This window comes from Chrysochloris asiatica, unplaced genomic scaffold (assembly GCF_000296735.1).
Source record: "Chrysochloris asiatica unplaced genomic scaffold, ChrAsi1.0 scaffold00189, whole genome shotgun sequence".
Lineage (NCBI taxonomy): Eukaryota > Metazoa > Chordata > Mammalia > Afrosoricida > Chrysochloridae > Chrysochloris > Chrysochloris asiatica.
In genome coordinates this window covers 218,737-235,481 of record NW_006408707.1, presented here as the reverse complement: position 1 = coordinate 235,481, position 16,745 = coordinate 218,737, and the positions used below count along the sequence as shown (strand labels likewise).

The following is a 16,745-nucleotide window of genomic DNA, read 5'->3' as shown; positions in this document are numbered from 1 at the left end:
TTGCTTCATACACATATAAAAGTTGGATAATCAATAAGAAAGCCCATAGAAGAATTGATGCATTTGAGTTATGGTGCAGAAGAATATTAAAAGTACCATAGACTACTAGAAGAACAAACAAATCTGTTTTGGAAGAAGTACAACCAGAATTCTCCTTAAGATCAAAGATGCTAGCATACTTTAGACATGTTACCAGGAGGGATCAGTCCTTGGAGAAGGACATCATACTTGATAAATATGTCAGTCAGTGAAAAAGAGAAAGACCTCCAACAAGATGGATTGGCACAGTGGCATCAGTAATTGGCTCAAGCACAACAGCAATTGTGAGGATGGCACAGGATCAGCCATTGTTTCATTCTGTTTTGCATGGGGTCTCTATGAGTGAGAACCAACTCTGTCAACAACAAGGAAGACCAGTTAATATCACTGTTACACAAATTTAGTACCAACCACTAAGGCCAGTGATGATGAAATTAAAGAATTCAACCTCTTTTTTCAGTTTGAAACTGATCAAACATGTAATCCAGGTGCATTGATAATTACTGTTGATAAGATTGCAACATTTGTAAACAAAAGGGAAGTTCGAAAATATGACCTTGGTGATAGACACTGTGCTTGAGATTGTATGATAGGATTTTGCAAGACCAATGACTTATTCACAGATACCTGCTTTTCAACATAGAAGGTGACTTTACATCTATACCTCATCTGGTGAAATAAACAGGGACCAAATCAACTACATCTGTGGAAAAAGACAATGGAGAAAGTCACTATCATGAGCCAAAACAAGGCTAGAGGCTGATTGTGGAACAGAATATTAATTACTCATATGCAAGTTCAGACTGACGTTTAAGAAAAGTAAAACAAGTCCACCAGAACCAAACATAACCTTGAATATATCCCACCTGAATTTAGAGACCATCTCAAGAACAGGTTTGATACATTCGACACTAATGACCAAAGACCAGAAGAATGGTGGGTAAACATCAAGATCATACAGGGAAAAAAAAAGCCAAAGATCATTAGGAAGACAATAAAGAAAGAAAAGCCCAAAATGGGTATCAGAAGAGACTCTTGAGTGCAGAAAAAATAAAACTAGAAGAAATGTGGAAGTAAAAGAGCTGAACAGAACATTTCAAAGGGCAGCTAGAGAAGACAAAGTAAAATAATGAAATTGCAAGGACCTCTGGAGTTAGAAAACCGATACGGAAGAACATATTCAATGTTTCTCGAGCTAAAAGAACTCAAGAAAAGCTTCAAGCCTCAGGTTGCAATAGTGAAGGATTCTATGTACAAAATAATGAATGATGAAGGAAGCATCAAAAGAAGATGGAAGGAATGTTCAGAGTCACTGTACAAAAAAAGAAAAAAAAAATCTTGATTGTTGCTCAACCATTTAATATGTAACATATGATCAAGAACCAGTGGTATTTTAGGAAGTAGTCTCAGCCACACTGAAGACTTTCACAAAAGCAAAGTTCCAGGATTTCAATACAAATTGAAATCTTCCAGCAAACTGATGAACAGCTGGAGGCAGTCCATCAACAATGCCAAGAAATTGGCCAACCTATTTGAAAAGATCCATATTTGTGCCCAGCCCAATGAAAGTGGATCCAATGGGATATGGAAATTATTGAAAAATATCACTAATATCACAAGCAGAATTTTGCTGAAGATAGCTCAAAACCTGTTGAAACAGTACATTTGCATGCATGGAGCTGCCAGAAATTCAAGCCAGATCCAGAAGAGGACATGGCGGATCTTGGCAAAAAGTAGAGTACCAGCAAGATGTTTACCTGTGCATTACTGACTATGCAAAGGCTTTAGTTTGTGTGGATCCTAACAAACTGTGGATACATTTCAAATAAAGGGTATTCTACAACACTTAATTGTGTTCATAAGAAACCTGTACATAGACCAAGAGACAATTATTCTAGCATAACAAGGGGATACTGAATGGTTTAAAATGAGGAAAGGTGAGTACCAGGGATATATCCTTTCACCATACTTATTCAACCTATATGCTGAGCAGATAGTCTGAGAAACTGGATTATATGAAGAAAAAGTGGCATCAGGAGCAGAGGAAAATTCATTAACAACCTACAGTATGCAGATGACACAACCTTGCTTTTTGGAAGGGAAGAGGACTTAAAACACTTACTGATAAAGATCAAGGATTACAGATTTCATTCAGTACAGATTGCTCTTCCATTTATAGAAAACAAAAATTCTCAGAACTGGATCAATAAATAGTATCATGATAACAGAAAAAAACTGAAGTTGCCAAAGACTGCATTTTGCTTGGATCCACATTAACGCTAATGGAAGCACCAGTCAAGGAATCAAGAGACCTATTGCGTTAGGCAAATCTATTGCAAAAGGCCTCCTTAAAGTGTTAAAAAAAAACAAAGATGTCAGTTTGAGAACTAAGGTCTGCCTTACCCAACCCATGGCATTTTCAATTGCCTCACATGCATGTGAAGGTGGACAGTAAATAAGGAAGACTGGAGACAGACTGATGCCTTTGATTTATGCTATTGGCAAAGAATATTGAAAGTAACATGGAACTACCAGAAGAACAAACAAATCTGTCTTGGAAGGAGTCCAGCCAGAATGCTCCTTAGAAGTAAAAATGGAGAGACTTTGTCTCTTGTACTTTGAATATGATCCCAGTCTTTGGCGATGAACATCATGCTTGGTAAAGTGATGATCATCGAAAAAGAGATAATCAGTCCCCTGGAGAAGGACATCATACTTGGTAAATAGGTCAGTCAGCAAAAACAAGAAAGACCCCCAACAAGATGGATTGATTGATACACTGATAGCAACAATAGTCTCAAACATAACCACAGTTGTGAGGATTGGGCAGGATTGGGCAGTGTTTCTTCCAATAGGGTCATTATGAGTCAAAACTGATTCGATGGCACATAACAACAGTAACAACATACAAATTGTTCAGTGTTAATTGCTTTCATTTTTCACAATTTGTCAACATTTTCCTTGTTTCTATTTTGGTTAATCTGTTTTTATTAATCTGGTTTCCATGCCCTTCTCCCTTACTTTCTCCTCATGGCTTTAGACTAAACGTTGACCTTTTGGTCTCATATAGAGGATACTCTCAGGTGATAGTGTTTATTTTATGAACTTGTCTGTTATTTATTTGAAAAGAAGTCATTGTGGTTTAGAGTTTAAAGATTTTCTCAGGGCAATAGTGTCTGGAGTTCCTCTCTTCTATACTTTTTCAAAATATTAGTCTTATAGACTAATTTCTTCTATGAGTCTTTCCTTTTTTGCTGCAGGCAATTAGAGACCAATAGTTGCATGATATGTTTCCTTTACTCTTCTCTATTCAGCATGATGATAGCTTCATCCTAAGTCCAATGTCCCTTGTTTGGTTCCAGTTGCAGAGAGTACTTCTTTTCTGATCCTTCTGTCAAATACATAAGAAACTTTCTCTGACCCTTTAAGCATCTCCTTGTATTTCAGTGGCCTGAATATCCTTGCTGGTATTCATATGCCTTCCCCATGGGGGTCTCTGTTTGATACCAGTGATTAACATACTTAATTGCTAACTGAATGGTTGGGGGTTTGAGTCCCCCCCCAAAGGTTATATCTTGGTGTAGCATTATAGGGTCAGCACTGGACTGTAAGCCAAAAGGTCGGCAGTTCAAACCCTCCAGTTGCTCTTTGTAAACCATATACAAGGTTGATATGAGTCAGAACCTACTCGAGAGTGCGGTTCTATGGACAAAATATTGAAGAATACAGAAAGGATCAAAAGAAGATGGAAGGAATACACAGAGTCCGTGTACCAAAAAGAAATGGCCACTGTTCAGCCATTTCAAGAGTTTGTATAAGATCAAGAACCGGTGGTACTTAAAGGAAGAAATCCAAGCTGCATTGAAGGCACTGGAGAAAAACAAGACACTGGGAGTTGATGAAATACAAATTGAAATATTTCAGCAAATTGGTGCATCACTAGAGGCACTCATTCACCTATGCCAAGAAATTTGAAAGACAGCAACCTTGGCTGTCAATTGGAAGAGTTTCAAATTTTTGCCCATTTCAAAGAGAGATGACCCAGTAGAATGTAGAAATCATCAAACTATCATTAATATCACATGCATGTAACATTTTGCTTAATAGAATTTAAAAATCATTACAACAGCACATCAACAGGGAGCAACCAGACACTCAAGTCAGATTCATTAGAGGACATGGAGCTATGTTTATAATTGCTTACATGAGATGAATCTTGACTGAAAGCAGAGAATACCAGCAAAATGTTTATTTGTGCTTTATTGATTAGGCAATGACTTTTGATTTATATGGATCATAATAAACTATGGATAACATTGCAAAGAAGGAGTATTCGAAAACACTTATTTGTGCTATAATGAACCTTTCTTTACACAGACCAAGAGGCAGCCTCTAGAATAGAACAAAAGGATAGTGAAAGGTTTAAAATCAGGAAAGATATGCACCTGCATTGTATCCTCTCACCAAACTTATTCAACCTGTGTACTGAGCAAATAATATGAAAAGCTGGATTATATGAAGAAAACGTGGCATCTGGATTGGAGGAAGACTCATTAACAACCTGCAGTATGCAAATGATGGAACATTGTTTGCTGAAAATCATTTGCTGAAAACCAAGAGGACTTAAAATACTTACTGGTGAAGATCAAAGACTATAGCCTTCAGTATGGATTGCACTTCAGTGGAAAAGAAACAAAAATTCTCAAAACTGGACCAATAAATATAAAGGTGATTAAAAAATTATCCACACTCTGGCTGTAGAATTTATTTTAATCAACTTTAGAAAAGGCAAATACACCATTTTTTGACATAATATACTTGCTTTCCAGTACTTTGTCCATCTGTCAACAAGCCTTCATATTCCCTTATTGAAAAATGTTTTAGGCTGAGCTTCAAGCTGCGAATGCACCACTATACCATATACACTTCATCAGAGGTGAATCTTCATCCTCCAAGGATTGCTTTCAGGGGACCAAACAGGTGAAAGTCAGGTGGAGCAAGATCAGGACTATAGGGAGGATGCTTTCACACTTAAAAATGAAGTTTTTGCAGAGTGTCAACAGTGTGGGTAGAAATGTGTGCACATGCATTGTCATGCAAGATCACAAACAATAGCAGCCCTCTGCATTTAATCCCAAATTTAGGTTTCATCTCACTGTAAGGAGCACTGTTGGTTGTTGAACCTTTTTCCTGATAGTGTTCCAGTATTGGCCTTTGAGAACCCCAGAAAACTACATATCACTTTTCCAGCTGATGGTTGACTTTTGAACTTTTTCTTGGTCTGCAATTGAGAATGTTTCCAGTCCATACTGTGCTGTTTATTCTCAAGACTCATAATGATGTATACATGTCTCATCACGAGTAGCGTTTTAAAAAAAGTTTTTTTGTTTTCCTTCCTTTGAGTATCTGTCCAAATTTTGGTTGCAGATGTCCAAACACTTCTGCTTATGCTCTTCCATGAGTTGTTTCAGTACCCATTTCACACAAAGTTTTGAACCCAAGTCTTTCATGGCAGAGCCATGGCTGATTTGCGAAGGATTTGCCACATAATCCACTGTCACTCACCTGTTCAACAGAATCATTTCACATTCATGCTCAATGTTCTCATCAGCGTGGATATGCAGGGACATTTTAATATAACTGGAATGCAGATCATTTATGACTTGTCCTTATTACATCATGATAAATGGAGAAAAGATTGAAGTGGTCTAAGACTTCATTTTGCTTAAATCTGCAATCAGCATTCATGAAAACAGCAGTCAATAACAAATGTTGTTGTTACATTAGTCAAAGCTGCTGCAAAAAGCTCTCTTTAAATTGTTCAAGAACAAAGATATCAGTTTGAGCACCAACGTGCACCTTACCCAAGCTATGGTATTTTTATTCACGTGATATGCACTTAAAGTAGAACATTGAATAAGGAAGACCATAGAATTATGAATTATTGAATTATGGTGTTTGAGAAGAATATTGAAAGTTTTTATTAGCTGTAGAAGAAAAAACAGGTTTGTGTTTAAAGAAATACAGCTAGCAGCATCCTTAAAGCAGCCTAGCTGATATCTGAAAAATAAAATTTATATGTATGTATGTATAAATACTGGTTCAAATAATAACTTGAAGTAAATATTGATTTCAAGTCCATTTTGATAGACATTTTTGGTGAGAAGGTGAGAAGGTAGTGGTTAATTTTGCTATTTACTCTTTTTTTTTTTGCTATCTACTCTTATATTTACATGTTTTGGTCAGCGTTTTAAGTTAAACTTGATAGGAAATATTTTAATAATCATCCTAGAAATATAATACATTTAATATTCTTTTAAAGAGAACAGAAAAAACAATTTATCTGACACTGCTGAACTTTTTTTAAAAGCATATTACTTAGTGATTTTGTAAATGGCCCACCTAAATTCCTGTGACCCTTGACTTGTGAATAATAGAAGAGGTTAGAGTAAGAGAACATTATGAAAGGAGTTAGGCAGGTGTTTATTTTTTAGCTTTTCTCATTAAAGAAAAAGTCATTAAGTCTTCACCTCTAGAGCTTTTCTATTTAAGGAAGCCAGATCCCTGGTGAAGAGGTTAAAAACAAAACAAAACAGGAAATGCAATTAAGATGCTTAGCCCTGTTGGAAATATTTGGCTTAATATCTGGGAGCCTAGTAGAAAGAGAAAGTAGGCATGAATATTTCTAAAGAACATTTACATAATACTAATGTCTTAGGTCTCTGGAGTTGCTATAATAGAAATACTGCAAGTGGGTTGCTTTAACAAAAATGTATTTTCCCCCAGGAGACTAGAAGTCCAAATTCAGAGTGCCAGCTGTAGGTGAAAGGAGACCTGTTGGTGCTGTGGGTTAGATGTTGCTCTGCTAATCCCACAAGCTCCTCCTTGGGAACAATATGAGTCGCTTGCTCCTGCACAGATTTACAGTCTTAGAAACCTTAGATAAAACTACTTGTTGTTATTGTTAAGTGCTGTCAGGTCGGTTCCAACTTATAACAACCCTGTATAGGGTTTCTGAGAAGCAGCTTGTGAGTTTGAACCACCAACCTTGGGGTTCAAACTGAACTTGCAGTCCAGTGTTTATCCTACAGCACCACCCAGGATAGGACTCCAGATATGGTCAATGGCAGTGGGTTTGACTTTTGTTGTTGTTTTTTGTGTGGGGCTCTAGAAGAAGGCTTTTTCATTCTGTTGGCTCTGGGAAAAGGTGGTTGTATCTTTTCAGCTTTTCTTCTGTGACTCTGGTGATCTTCATGTGGTATGGCATCTCTTTGCTTTGCTAAACTGTCAAGGCTCTCTCTCTCTTTTTTTTTTAAATCTCAATTGGCTCAGTACATATCCTACACTAGTCCTGCCTCATAGCATAACAAAGACAACTCATTCACAGATGAGATACAAAAACAGGCATGTTTTTGTTGTTGTTAAGTGCCATGGAGTTGGTTCTGACTCATAGTGATCCTGTATAGGGTTTCTGAGAAGCAACTGGAGAGGGTAGGATTTACAAAACATATTTTTAGGGAACACAATTCAATACATAATAACTATACATTACAAATTAAACAATTAAAAAGGAGTGCTAATCAAACCATGGAGTCCTGCTGTGGCGCTGTAGGATAATCACTTTATTGCAAGGTTGGTTTGAACCACAAGGTCGCAATTCAAACTCACCAGCCACTCTTCAAAAAATCTTGACATGGTCACTATGGGTTGGAACCAACTCAACAGCACTTAACAACAACAAAGTAAATTTAAAGTTATTATGTGACTCACATTACATTTATCTTAAACCATGCTCGTTAAGGACATTTTCCAAATTCCACTGGAATCCATTTGGTGCTTAAAAATGCAGTCTGGGTCAACAACTAAATCTCATCAAAATCATAACAGTAATAATACAACTGTACTATTATCGGCTGCATTGGTATTGGTAATAATCCTTTTTAGAGCAGCAATTACTGAATTTAGTAACTTCACAAGTTCTCATAATAACTTTGATATCAGAGTTCACAAATTGGTGAAAAACTGTGACAGGGAAAAGTAAAACTTTGGTTGAATATCATTATAAACAGAGTAGTATATACTATGGCATTGTTAATGTGCTTATACTATATCTAGAAGAGTTTTTAGTATCTGCTTTCTAATAGGACATATTGCTTTTATGTTTTCTGTTATCCTCACCTCAAACAAATTGGGCAAAAAGCATGGCAAAATGTGTAATGTTTTTTATTCTGTCTGGTATCTGTTATCATGTTAAATGTGACTTTTGTCATCATTATGTCTCATTGTTCATCTGTTAATTCTTCTAGGAGGTGATTTCCTCTCTTATCTGAGGAGGAAGAAAGATGAGCTAAAACTCAAACAGTTGGTGAAATTTTCATTAGATGCTGCTGCTGGAATGGCGTATCTTGAGAGTAAAAATTGTATACACAGGTAAGGGAGCATGTTTAAAGCATTTTTCCAGTTTTAGTTATAGACTATTCGATTCTTATTGTTCTGATCTTATATGAAAGCATTTTGATCGTTATTTGTACTGTTAGCACAAATATTTGTTTTCTCTTATATCTTACCTGAAGTAAATGCTACAATGGCTTGCTTACCAATTACTATAGAATTCACACAATTTAGTAATGTAACCAGCAACAGTCACCTTAACATTTAACCATATAAGACTGTCTAATATGTTACTTTTCTCATTTTTCCAAAGAAATTACATATAAGATTCATGGAAAAAATAATAATATAAAATTAATTTGTGACACAGAATTTTGCCAACAATGAAAAATTCTAATGTACTATTTATTTCAGAGGTGATTTTGGAAAACTTTGTCTGGTTATCCATAATCACCTGTTCTTAATGCATTATATACTGTGGCTTTGGTTGCTTGCTACTGAAACTGTTCTTTATTGCCAAATATTAGCTCAGCTTGAAGTCTGTTGCAGAATTCATTGCAGAATCTGAATATGACAAAATGTAGATACACAAAATGAAGTAGAGAGTTGATGCAGTTTATTTACTTATTTTTCTTTCACTAAAAACAGTACCTAATACTTACTTAATACATGGTACCCATCACTCGTCTGTCAGTTTGTCATACTGTGGTGGCTTGTGAGTTGCTGTGATTCTGGAAGCTATGCAGTGGGTATTTTAAATACCAGTAGGGTCACTCATGGTAGACAGGTTTCAGATGAGCTTCCAGGCAAAGACAGACTAGGAAGAAGGAGTGAAGAACTACTTTAGAATATTTAGTTACTGAAAACCTTATGAATAGCAGAGAAACACTGTCAGATATAGTGCCAGAAAATGAGCCCCTCAGGTTGGAAGGCACTCAAAATGTGACTGGGAAAGAGCTGCCTCCTTAAAGTAGAGTTGACCATGATGATGCAAATGAAGTAAAGCCCACGGAACATTCATTTGTTTATGGGGCACAACTCAAAATGAAGAGAAACAGCTGTAAATATCCATTGAAAATTGGAACACAGAATGTACAAAGTATGAATCTAGGAAAATTGGAAGTTGTCAAAAATGAAATGGAACACATAAATATCAATATCTTAGGCATTAGTGAGCTGAAATGGACTGGTATTGGCCATTTTGAATCTGATGACCACATGGTTTACTATGCTGGGAATGACAAATTGAAGAGGAATGGTGTTGCATTCATCGTCAAAAGGAACATATCTAGATCAGTCATGAGGTACAATACTGTCTGTGATAGGATAATATCCATACGCCTACAGGAAAGCCCAGTTAATACCACTATGATTCAAATTTACACACCAACCACTAAAGCCACTGAGGATGAAATAGAAAAATTCTACCAAATTCTTCAATCAGAAATTGATCAAACATGCAATCAAGATGTATTGATATTTACAGGTAATTGGAATGTAAAGGTTGGGAGCAAAGAGGAAGGATCAGTAGTTGGAAAATATGGCCTTGATGATAGAAATGATGCTGGAGAACACATGATAGAATTCTGCAAAATCAATGATTTGTTCAGTTCAAATACCTTCTTTAGACAGCATAAGAGATGACTATGCATGTGGGCCTCACCAGATGGAACACATAGAAATCAAATTGACTACATCTGCAGAAAGAGACAATGGAAAAGCTTCACATCATTGGTGAAAACAAGGCCAGGGGCAGACGGTGGGAAAGACCATCAATTGCTCATATGCAAATTCAATTTGAAGCTGAAGAAAATGAAAACAAGTCCATGAGAGCCAAAATACGACCTTGACTATATCCCACCTGAATTTAGAGATCATCTGAAGAACAGATTTGATACATTAAACACTAAAGACAGAAGACCAGAAGAATTGTGGGATGACATCAAGAACATCATACATGAAGAAAGCAAAAACTCATTAAGAAGACAAGAAAGAAGGAAAAGATCAAAATGGATGTCAGAAGAGAAACTGAAACTTGCTCTCTAGATAGAGATGCTAAAGCAAATGGAAGACATGAGGAGGCAAAAGAGCTGAACAGAAAATTTCAAAGATCAGCTTGACAAGACAAAGTCAAATATTACAACAAAATGTTTAAAGATCTGGAGTCAAAAACCGAAAGTAAGAACACTCTCAGCATTTCTCAAGCTAAGGGAACTGAAGAAAAATTCAAGCCTCAGTGTTCATTATTGAAGGATTCTCTGGGCAAATTATTGAATGATGCAGAAAGCATCAAAAGAAGATGGAAAAAATACACAGAGTCACTGTACCAAAATGAAATGGTTAATGTTCAACCGTTTCAAGAGGTGTAGCATATGATCAAGAGTCAATGATACTGAAGGAGGAGGTCCAAGGTGCATTGAAGGAAGTGGCAAAGAACAAGGCAGCAGGAATTGATGGAATAAAAAGTGAAACCTTTCAACAAAGTGAAGTGGCACTGGAAGCAGTCACTCATCTATGCTAAGAAATTTGGAAGACAATTATCTGGCCAACTGATTGGAAGAGATCCATATTTGTGCCCATTCCAAAGAGAGATGACCCAACAGAATGCAGAAATCATTGGACAATCTCTTGTGAGTTAATACAGAAATGGCTGCAAACATACATTGACAGAGAACTTCCAGAAATGTGAGTTAATACAGAAATGGCTGCAAGCATACATTGACAGAGAACTTCCAGAGGCTCAAGCCGGATTCAGAAGAGGCCGTGGAATGAGGGATAACATTGCTAATGTCTGATGGATCTTGGCTGATAGCAGAGAATACCAGAAATATGTTTACCTGTCCTTTATTGACTACACAAAGGCTTTTGATTGTGTGGATCATGATAAACTATGGACAACATTGGGAAGTATGAATATTCCTGAACACTTAATTGTGTTCATGAGGAATCTGTACTTGGACCAAGAGGCAGTTGTTCGAACAGAACTTGGGAACACTGAATGTTTTAAAATTAAGAAAGGTATGAGACAACTTTCACTGTCCTTATTTAGCCTGTATGCTGAACAAATAATCCGAGAAGCTGGGTTATATTAAGAAAAACGTGACATCAGGATTAGAGGAAGACTCATTAACAACCTGCAATATGCAGATGATACAATCTTGCTTGCTAAAAATGAAGAGGACTTAAAGTATTTACTGATGAAGGTCAAAGAGCACAGCCTTCGGGATGGACTACATCTCAGTGTAAAGAAAACAAAAATCCTCACCACTGGACCAATAAACAACATTCTGATCAACACAGAAAAGTTGTCAAGGACTTCATTGTTCTTGGATCAACTATCAACACTCATAGAAGCAGCAGTCAAGAAATCAAATGATGTATTGCATTAGGCAAATCTGCTGCACAAGGCCTTTTAAAAGTGTTGAAGAGCAGAGATGTCAGCTTGAGGACTAAGGTGCACCTGACCCAAGCCATGATATTTTCAATAACCTTATATGCATGGGAAAGCTGGACAGTGAATAAGGAAGACTGTAGAAGAATTGATACTTTTGTTCTATGGTGTTGGAGGAGAGTATTGAAACTGCCATGGACTGCCAAAAGAACCAACAGGTCTGTTTTGGAAAAAGTGCAGCCAGAGTGCTCCATGGAGGCCAGGATGGCCAAACTTTGTCTCTCAAACTTTGGCTCTACTGTCAGCAGGGACCACTCTCTGGAGAAGGATATCATGTTTGATAAGGTGGAGGGTCAGAGAAAAAGAGGAAGATCCCCAGTGAGATGGATTCTTAAAATGCCAACATCAATGGGCTCAAGCACGGCCACAATTCTGAGGTTGGCCCATTACCGAGCAGTGTTTTTGTTCAATTTGTTTTACATAGAGTCACTATGAGTCAGTATTGACTCGATGGCACCTAATAACAGTAATACATAGTAGAGTTCATTATCAGAGTGAAATATGGGATGAACTTTATTCAAGCTGGAATAGTTGAAATGTACTTTTCTCTGATGTGTATTATTATACAACCTTTGACTCAACATTCTAGTAGACTTATATAATACATAATTACAGCAGACAAAAGCTACTTTCTCCTGAAATATACATTCATCTCCTCTCAAAGAATATTTTTGGGTTAACTTTCCAAAATAAAATTTTGCTTAGTGTTTATTGTCATTAGTATGTAATTGTCATACTAGGATTTTTTTACTTTGTGTGGATCTGGGTCAAATCACATTATGATAAATTTTTTTGAAGTCTTAAAAATTAAAAAATTAGAATTATACTATCTTTAATTTTAGAGACATTTTTAAATATTAATAAAAGTTACCATGAAGGGTTTTGTCATCTACTTAGAAAAAATTAATAACTTATCCATCTCTGGCTTTAAACTTAATAAATAAATTATTGATACTAGCTCATGAACTTGGCAGTTACAGATAACTTTAATATCTACTACTTTGCAGTTGAGGGAACTGGTGTTTCAATTTTTTGCTGCTTTTGTAATGATTGCTTTCCTTAAATGGGTGACTGTATTTTTTTTTTTTTTTTTTAATGCCTGTATTACCACTATGGAAATAATTCTAGATTGTAATGGCTTTTAGCTTTTAAAAATGTATCCCATCCACCAAATCATAATATAATCTGCAGTATTATTATTTTCCCAGTTTCCTTTTGAAGAATTTGCATGCATTCACAATCTTTTGAAAGTCAGCCTGTGTTTTTCCACATAGCCCAGCAGTTTGTGCATAAGAAGCTCTCCTACTGGGAAGGTTTTTTGACTGAACATCTTGAGCAGGTTTAGGAAATAAGTTTCATCTTTAGTGCCAGCATCCTGTGGCTCTCTGTGGTGTGTGTTGAGGATTTCAAACTTAACTACAAAGAGTACAGCAACTGATTAACGGTGTCTGCCAGGATGCTGAGGAGTGTTTACACACAGATCACAAGTTTGTCATTCTCAGCATGGAATGTCTTTTTTTTTTTTTTTTTTTTTTTTTTTTTTGTATTTATTGTCATTTTAAATTTTTTTCTCTTGTTTTTACCTTTTTGATGGTTGTTTTCTTATTAGCCTTGATATACCAATAATACAATATTTTGCTTTAGTTATCTTCATTTATTTCTTCTAAGCTATCTCCTCTTCTTATTTTCCTTATTAATCTTGATTACTAGGTGAATTTATGGTATCTCTGTCCAGTGGCCTTTTGTTCTTCTTTAAGCTTATATAAGTGCTATTTGGATAATGTACTTGTCATGTTAGTATATGTTTTTTTCATATTATTGTTTTTGTTAAGTGCCGCTGAGTCGGTTCTGACCCATAGGGACCCTGCCTAGGGTTTCTGAGGAGCACCTGGTAAGCTTGAACCACCTATCTTGCAGTTTAAATGGCTTAGCAGTCTGGCGCATTAACCCACAACACTACACCAGGACTCCTTTTTCATATTGTTGTTGTTGTTAAGTGCCGTCGAGTCAATTGTGACCCATAGCGACCCTGTATAGGGTTTCCAAGGAGCAGCTGGTGAACCCGAACTGCTTAGCCCCTCAGTACATGGCATTAGAGTCCTGGTATGATGCTGTAGGATAAGCACTGTACTGCTAACCTAAAGGTAAGCAGTTCAAACTCACCAGCCACTCCTCAGAAACCCTATACAAGGTTGCTATAATTATGAAGAGACTCGATGGTACTTAACAACAATAGCAATAATGCATTATTTATACTGAATATTTTATCGTCGTCAATTGGGCTATAGAACTATGTTCCAACAGATCAGCTTATGGAACTATTTTCTTTAGTAGCAACAGTAGTTACAATGGAATTTTACTTGATTTGTAATTTAAAGATGCATTGAAGACACACACATACATATATTTCTTTCCAAAGAAATAAATCTCAAAGAAAAAATACATAGTATTTACTACAGTGAAATTTTTTTTTTCTTTTCCTCTCATTGCAGAAATTTTTAAGGGTTAAAAATGAATTAAAATAATGGAAAATTTTTAAATAAATTAAAATAATTAACGAGAAAAGATAGCAAACAGCATTTTTAGCATCCCAACATAGTACATATATGGGTGTCTAGGAACCACAAACTGTATTTCCTATAAATCAAAGTGAACATTGTAAATATGCTGTAAACTTATGTGTAATTATACATTATATCCTGACGGCCTTGATTACAGGTCATTGGAAGTCAGTACTTGAAAATGTTTGTAATTGTTTTTCCCCAAACCCGTCTCTTAACTTTAGAGGGATACATTTTCTTTTTCTTTGTTTGTACTGTTTTGATTACTAGAAAAACAGCACAACAATGTTACATTATAGAAAAAACAAATATGACTGCTGCAGAGTAGAAACAAGGTATTGCAAAAATAAATGGCCTGCTTTGGAAAAATATCCCTGTTGAAATTTCCATGTAACTTCCAGGAGAGTTTTCTTGATAGTTTTCTAATTAACAATATTTGTGTTTAAAGCTTGGGATTTGTTGGATATTTTGTGGTTTTCTTTATATTTATTTTATAGACCAGTATAAAATTGTCTTTTCTGTTTGTACTTCCTCTGAACATATGAAGTACATTGATAAACTTTGGGATATATGTGTTTATCTACAGTGACATATTACTTTGTTGTTGTTAAGTGCCTCTGAGTGAGTTCCAATTCACAGCAACCCTGTATGGGGTTTCGGAGGAATGGCTGGTGAACTTGACCCACCAACCTTGCAGTTCAAAACGACCTTGCAGTCCAGCGCATTTACCTGCAGTGCCACACCAGGACTTCGATATGTTACTAGATAGTTATATGCCACTCTAAATGTATCAAATCTAATCAATTTTAAAGTAGATATAAGGTTGATATACCAAACTCAAATGTTATTGCATTTATACATTTTTCAGTAAGATTTATTATTATTATTATTTAATGCTTTATTGCGATTTATGTGATAGTTTACATAGGAGAACATTTCGCTTCCTTGCCATGGTTACAATCCCCTCCACGCATCATCCACCAACCAAAGGGTATACCCCAGAAGCCTGTCCCCCGGTCATCAGCACACAGCCCCTCTGCCTCTCCCAGTCCAAAGGTCCAAAGTTCCCCAGCCGCTCCAGCTCTCCACATCATCGTCTCTGGCTCCATCTTTGGCATCACTGCTTCTCTGAGTAGGGTTCCGTTCTCCACTCTTCTCCGTTGATGGTCCCAGGGACCTGCACTACTAGACTGAAAAGTTAATCACTCCCCTCCTTTTGCCACAAAATGTCTACCTTTACATTTCCAGCCCTTACAATCAGTCCTGATACCAATTATTCACTATTGTATCGCAAGAGACCTATCCACATCTCCTTTAATCAGCCCCGCTCAGACAGATTGGATACTACTCAGTAGAGATTCTACCTTGCCCACACCCTCTGGATCTAGGTTCCCTCTTGAAAGCTTGTAAGCCAGTCACTTCTTGCTTCTGTAGCACTACCCCCCCCCCCCACTCTAGGTAGCCAATGTCCAAGTTGCCCTCCCTGTCCTCTCTGTGTATGGAGGGGGTGGGAATGATACTCACTGTGAAGATTTGTTCCCACTTTTGAGCTACTCCATCCATAGGTGTAGGTCAAGTTCATCAAATTGTATCAGATTATTATTTTTTCCTCTTTCTTCTAGTTGAGCTCTGATCATCCAGTCATTGAAGCCAGGTCAAGTGGGTATTATCTGAAAGTGTAGGTGTACTTATGCTTGTGCCCTTTCTTCTTATCAGCTGGACACTTCACTCTCCACTCTAGTCCTCTGTGGCTATGTCACTGACTCTGGGTCCAAGAGTCCCCAGGACTTGCCACACTGCTGGCCAACCAGGTCTCCAGCCGGGTTCACAGGAGTCTATTGAATGTTGTAGGGCTTAGCTCGCCGCTTCATTGCTGCCTTTCGTTCACTTCCCCTTATTGTGACGAACGTGGTCACCAATCAGAGCTTGAATTCCCATTTAGTCTTACAAGGAGATTTACCCTGACGGGACCCGACCACTTACCTTAGTGTCTCCTGTGTGAGCCACTTGTTTGTTCTTGTAGTAATCAGTCAGTTTGCCTATATTATTTTGTATTTTTCCTTTCGGTCTTTCTTTCAAGAAGTATCTTCTGTTCTTCTAGCCACTCCAGGCTGGTCTGCCTGTCCTTTCAAGTGATATTTCCTACCTCAGAAGATTCTGGATGCTGTTCAGGATTCCACCTGTGGCCTTGTGTAATGCAGAGGCTCCCAGGAAGCCTCCTTCACCGGGCATGTTGTAGCCCCATTTTAGGTATTCCAATCAGTTATAGGCAGAAGACAGACTTACAAGCTTTCTATGGTGAT

The 16,745-nt window shown here is 36.9% G+C and overlaps 1 protein-coding gene across 1 annotated transcript in view; it reads left to right on the top strand.

Annotated features, from left to right (window-relative positions):
• The window catches only part of LOC102835261 (tyrosine-protein kinase Fer-like), a 579,105-nt gene that overhangs the window by 436,066 nt on the left and 126,294 nt on the right, over positions 1–16,745 (top strand). The window contains exon 17 of the mRNA XM_006872259.1: positions 8,346–8,469. Within this exon, the coding sequence (XP_006872321.1) occupies positions 8,346–8,469 (124 nt within the window). The remainder of the gene's footprint in view (positions 1–8,345; positions 8,470–16,745) is intronic.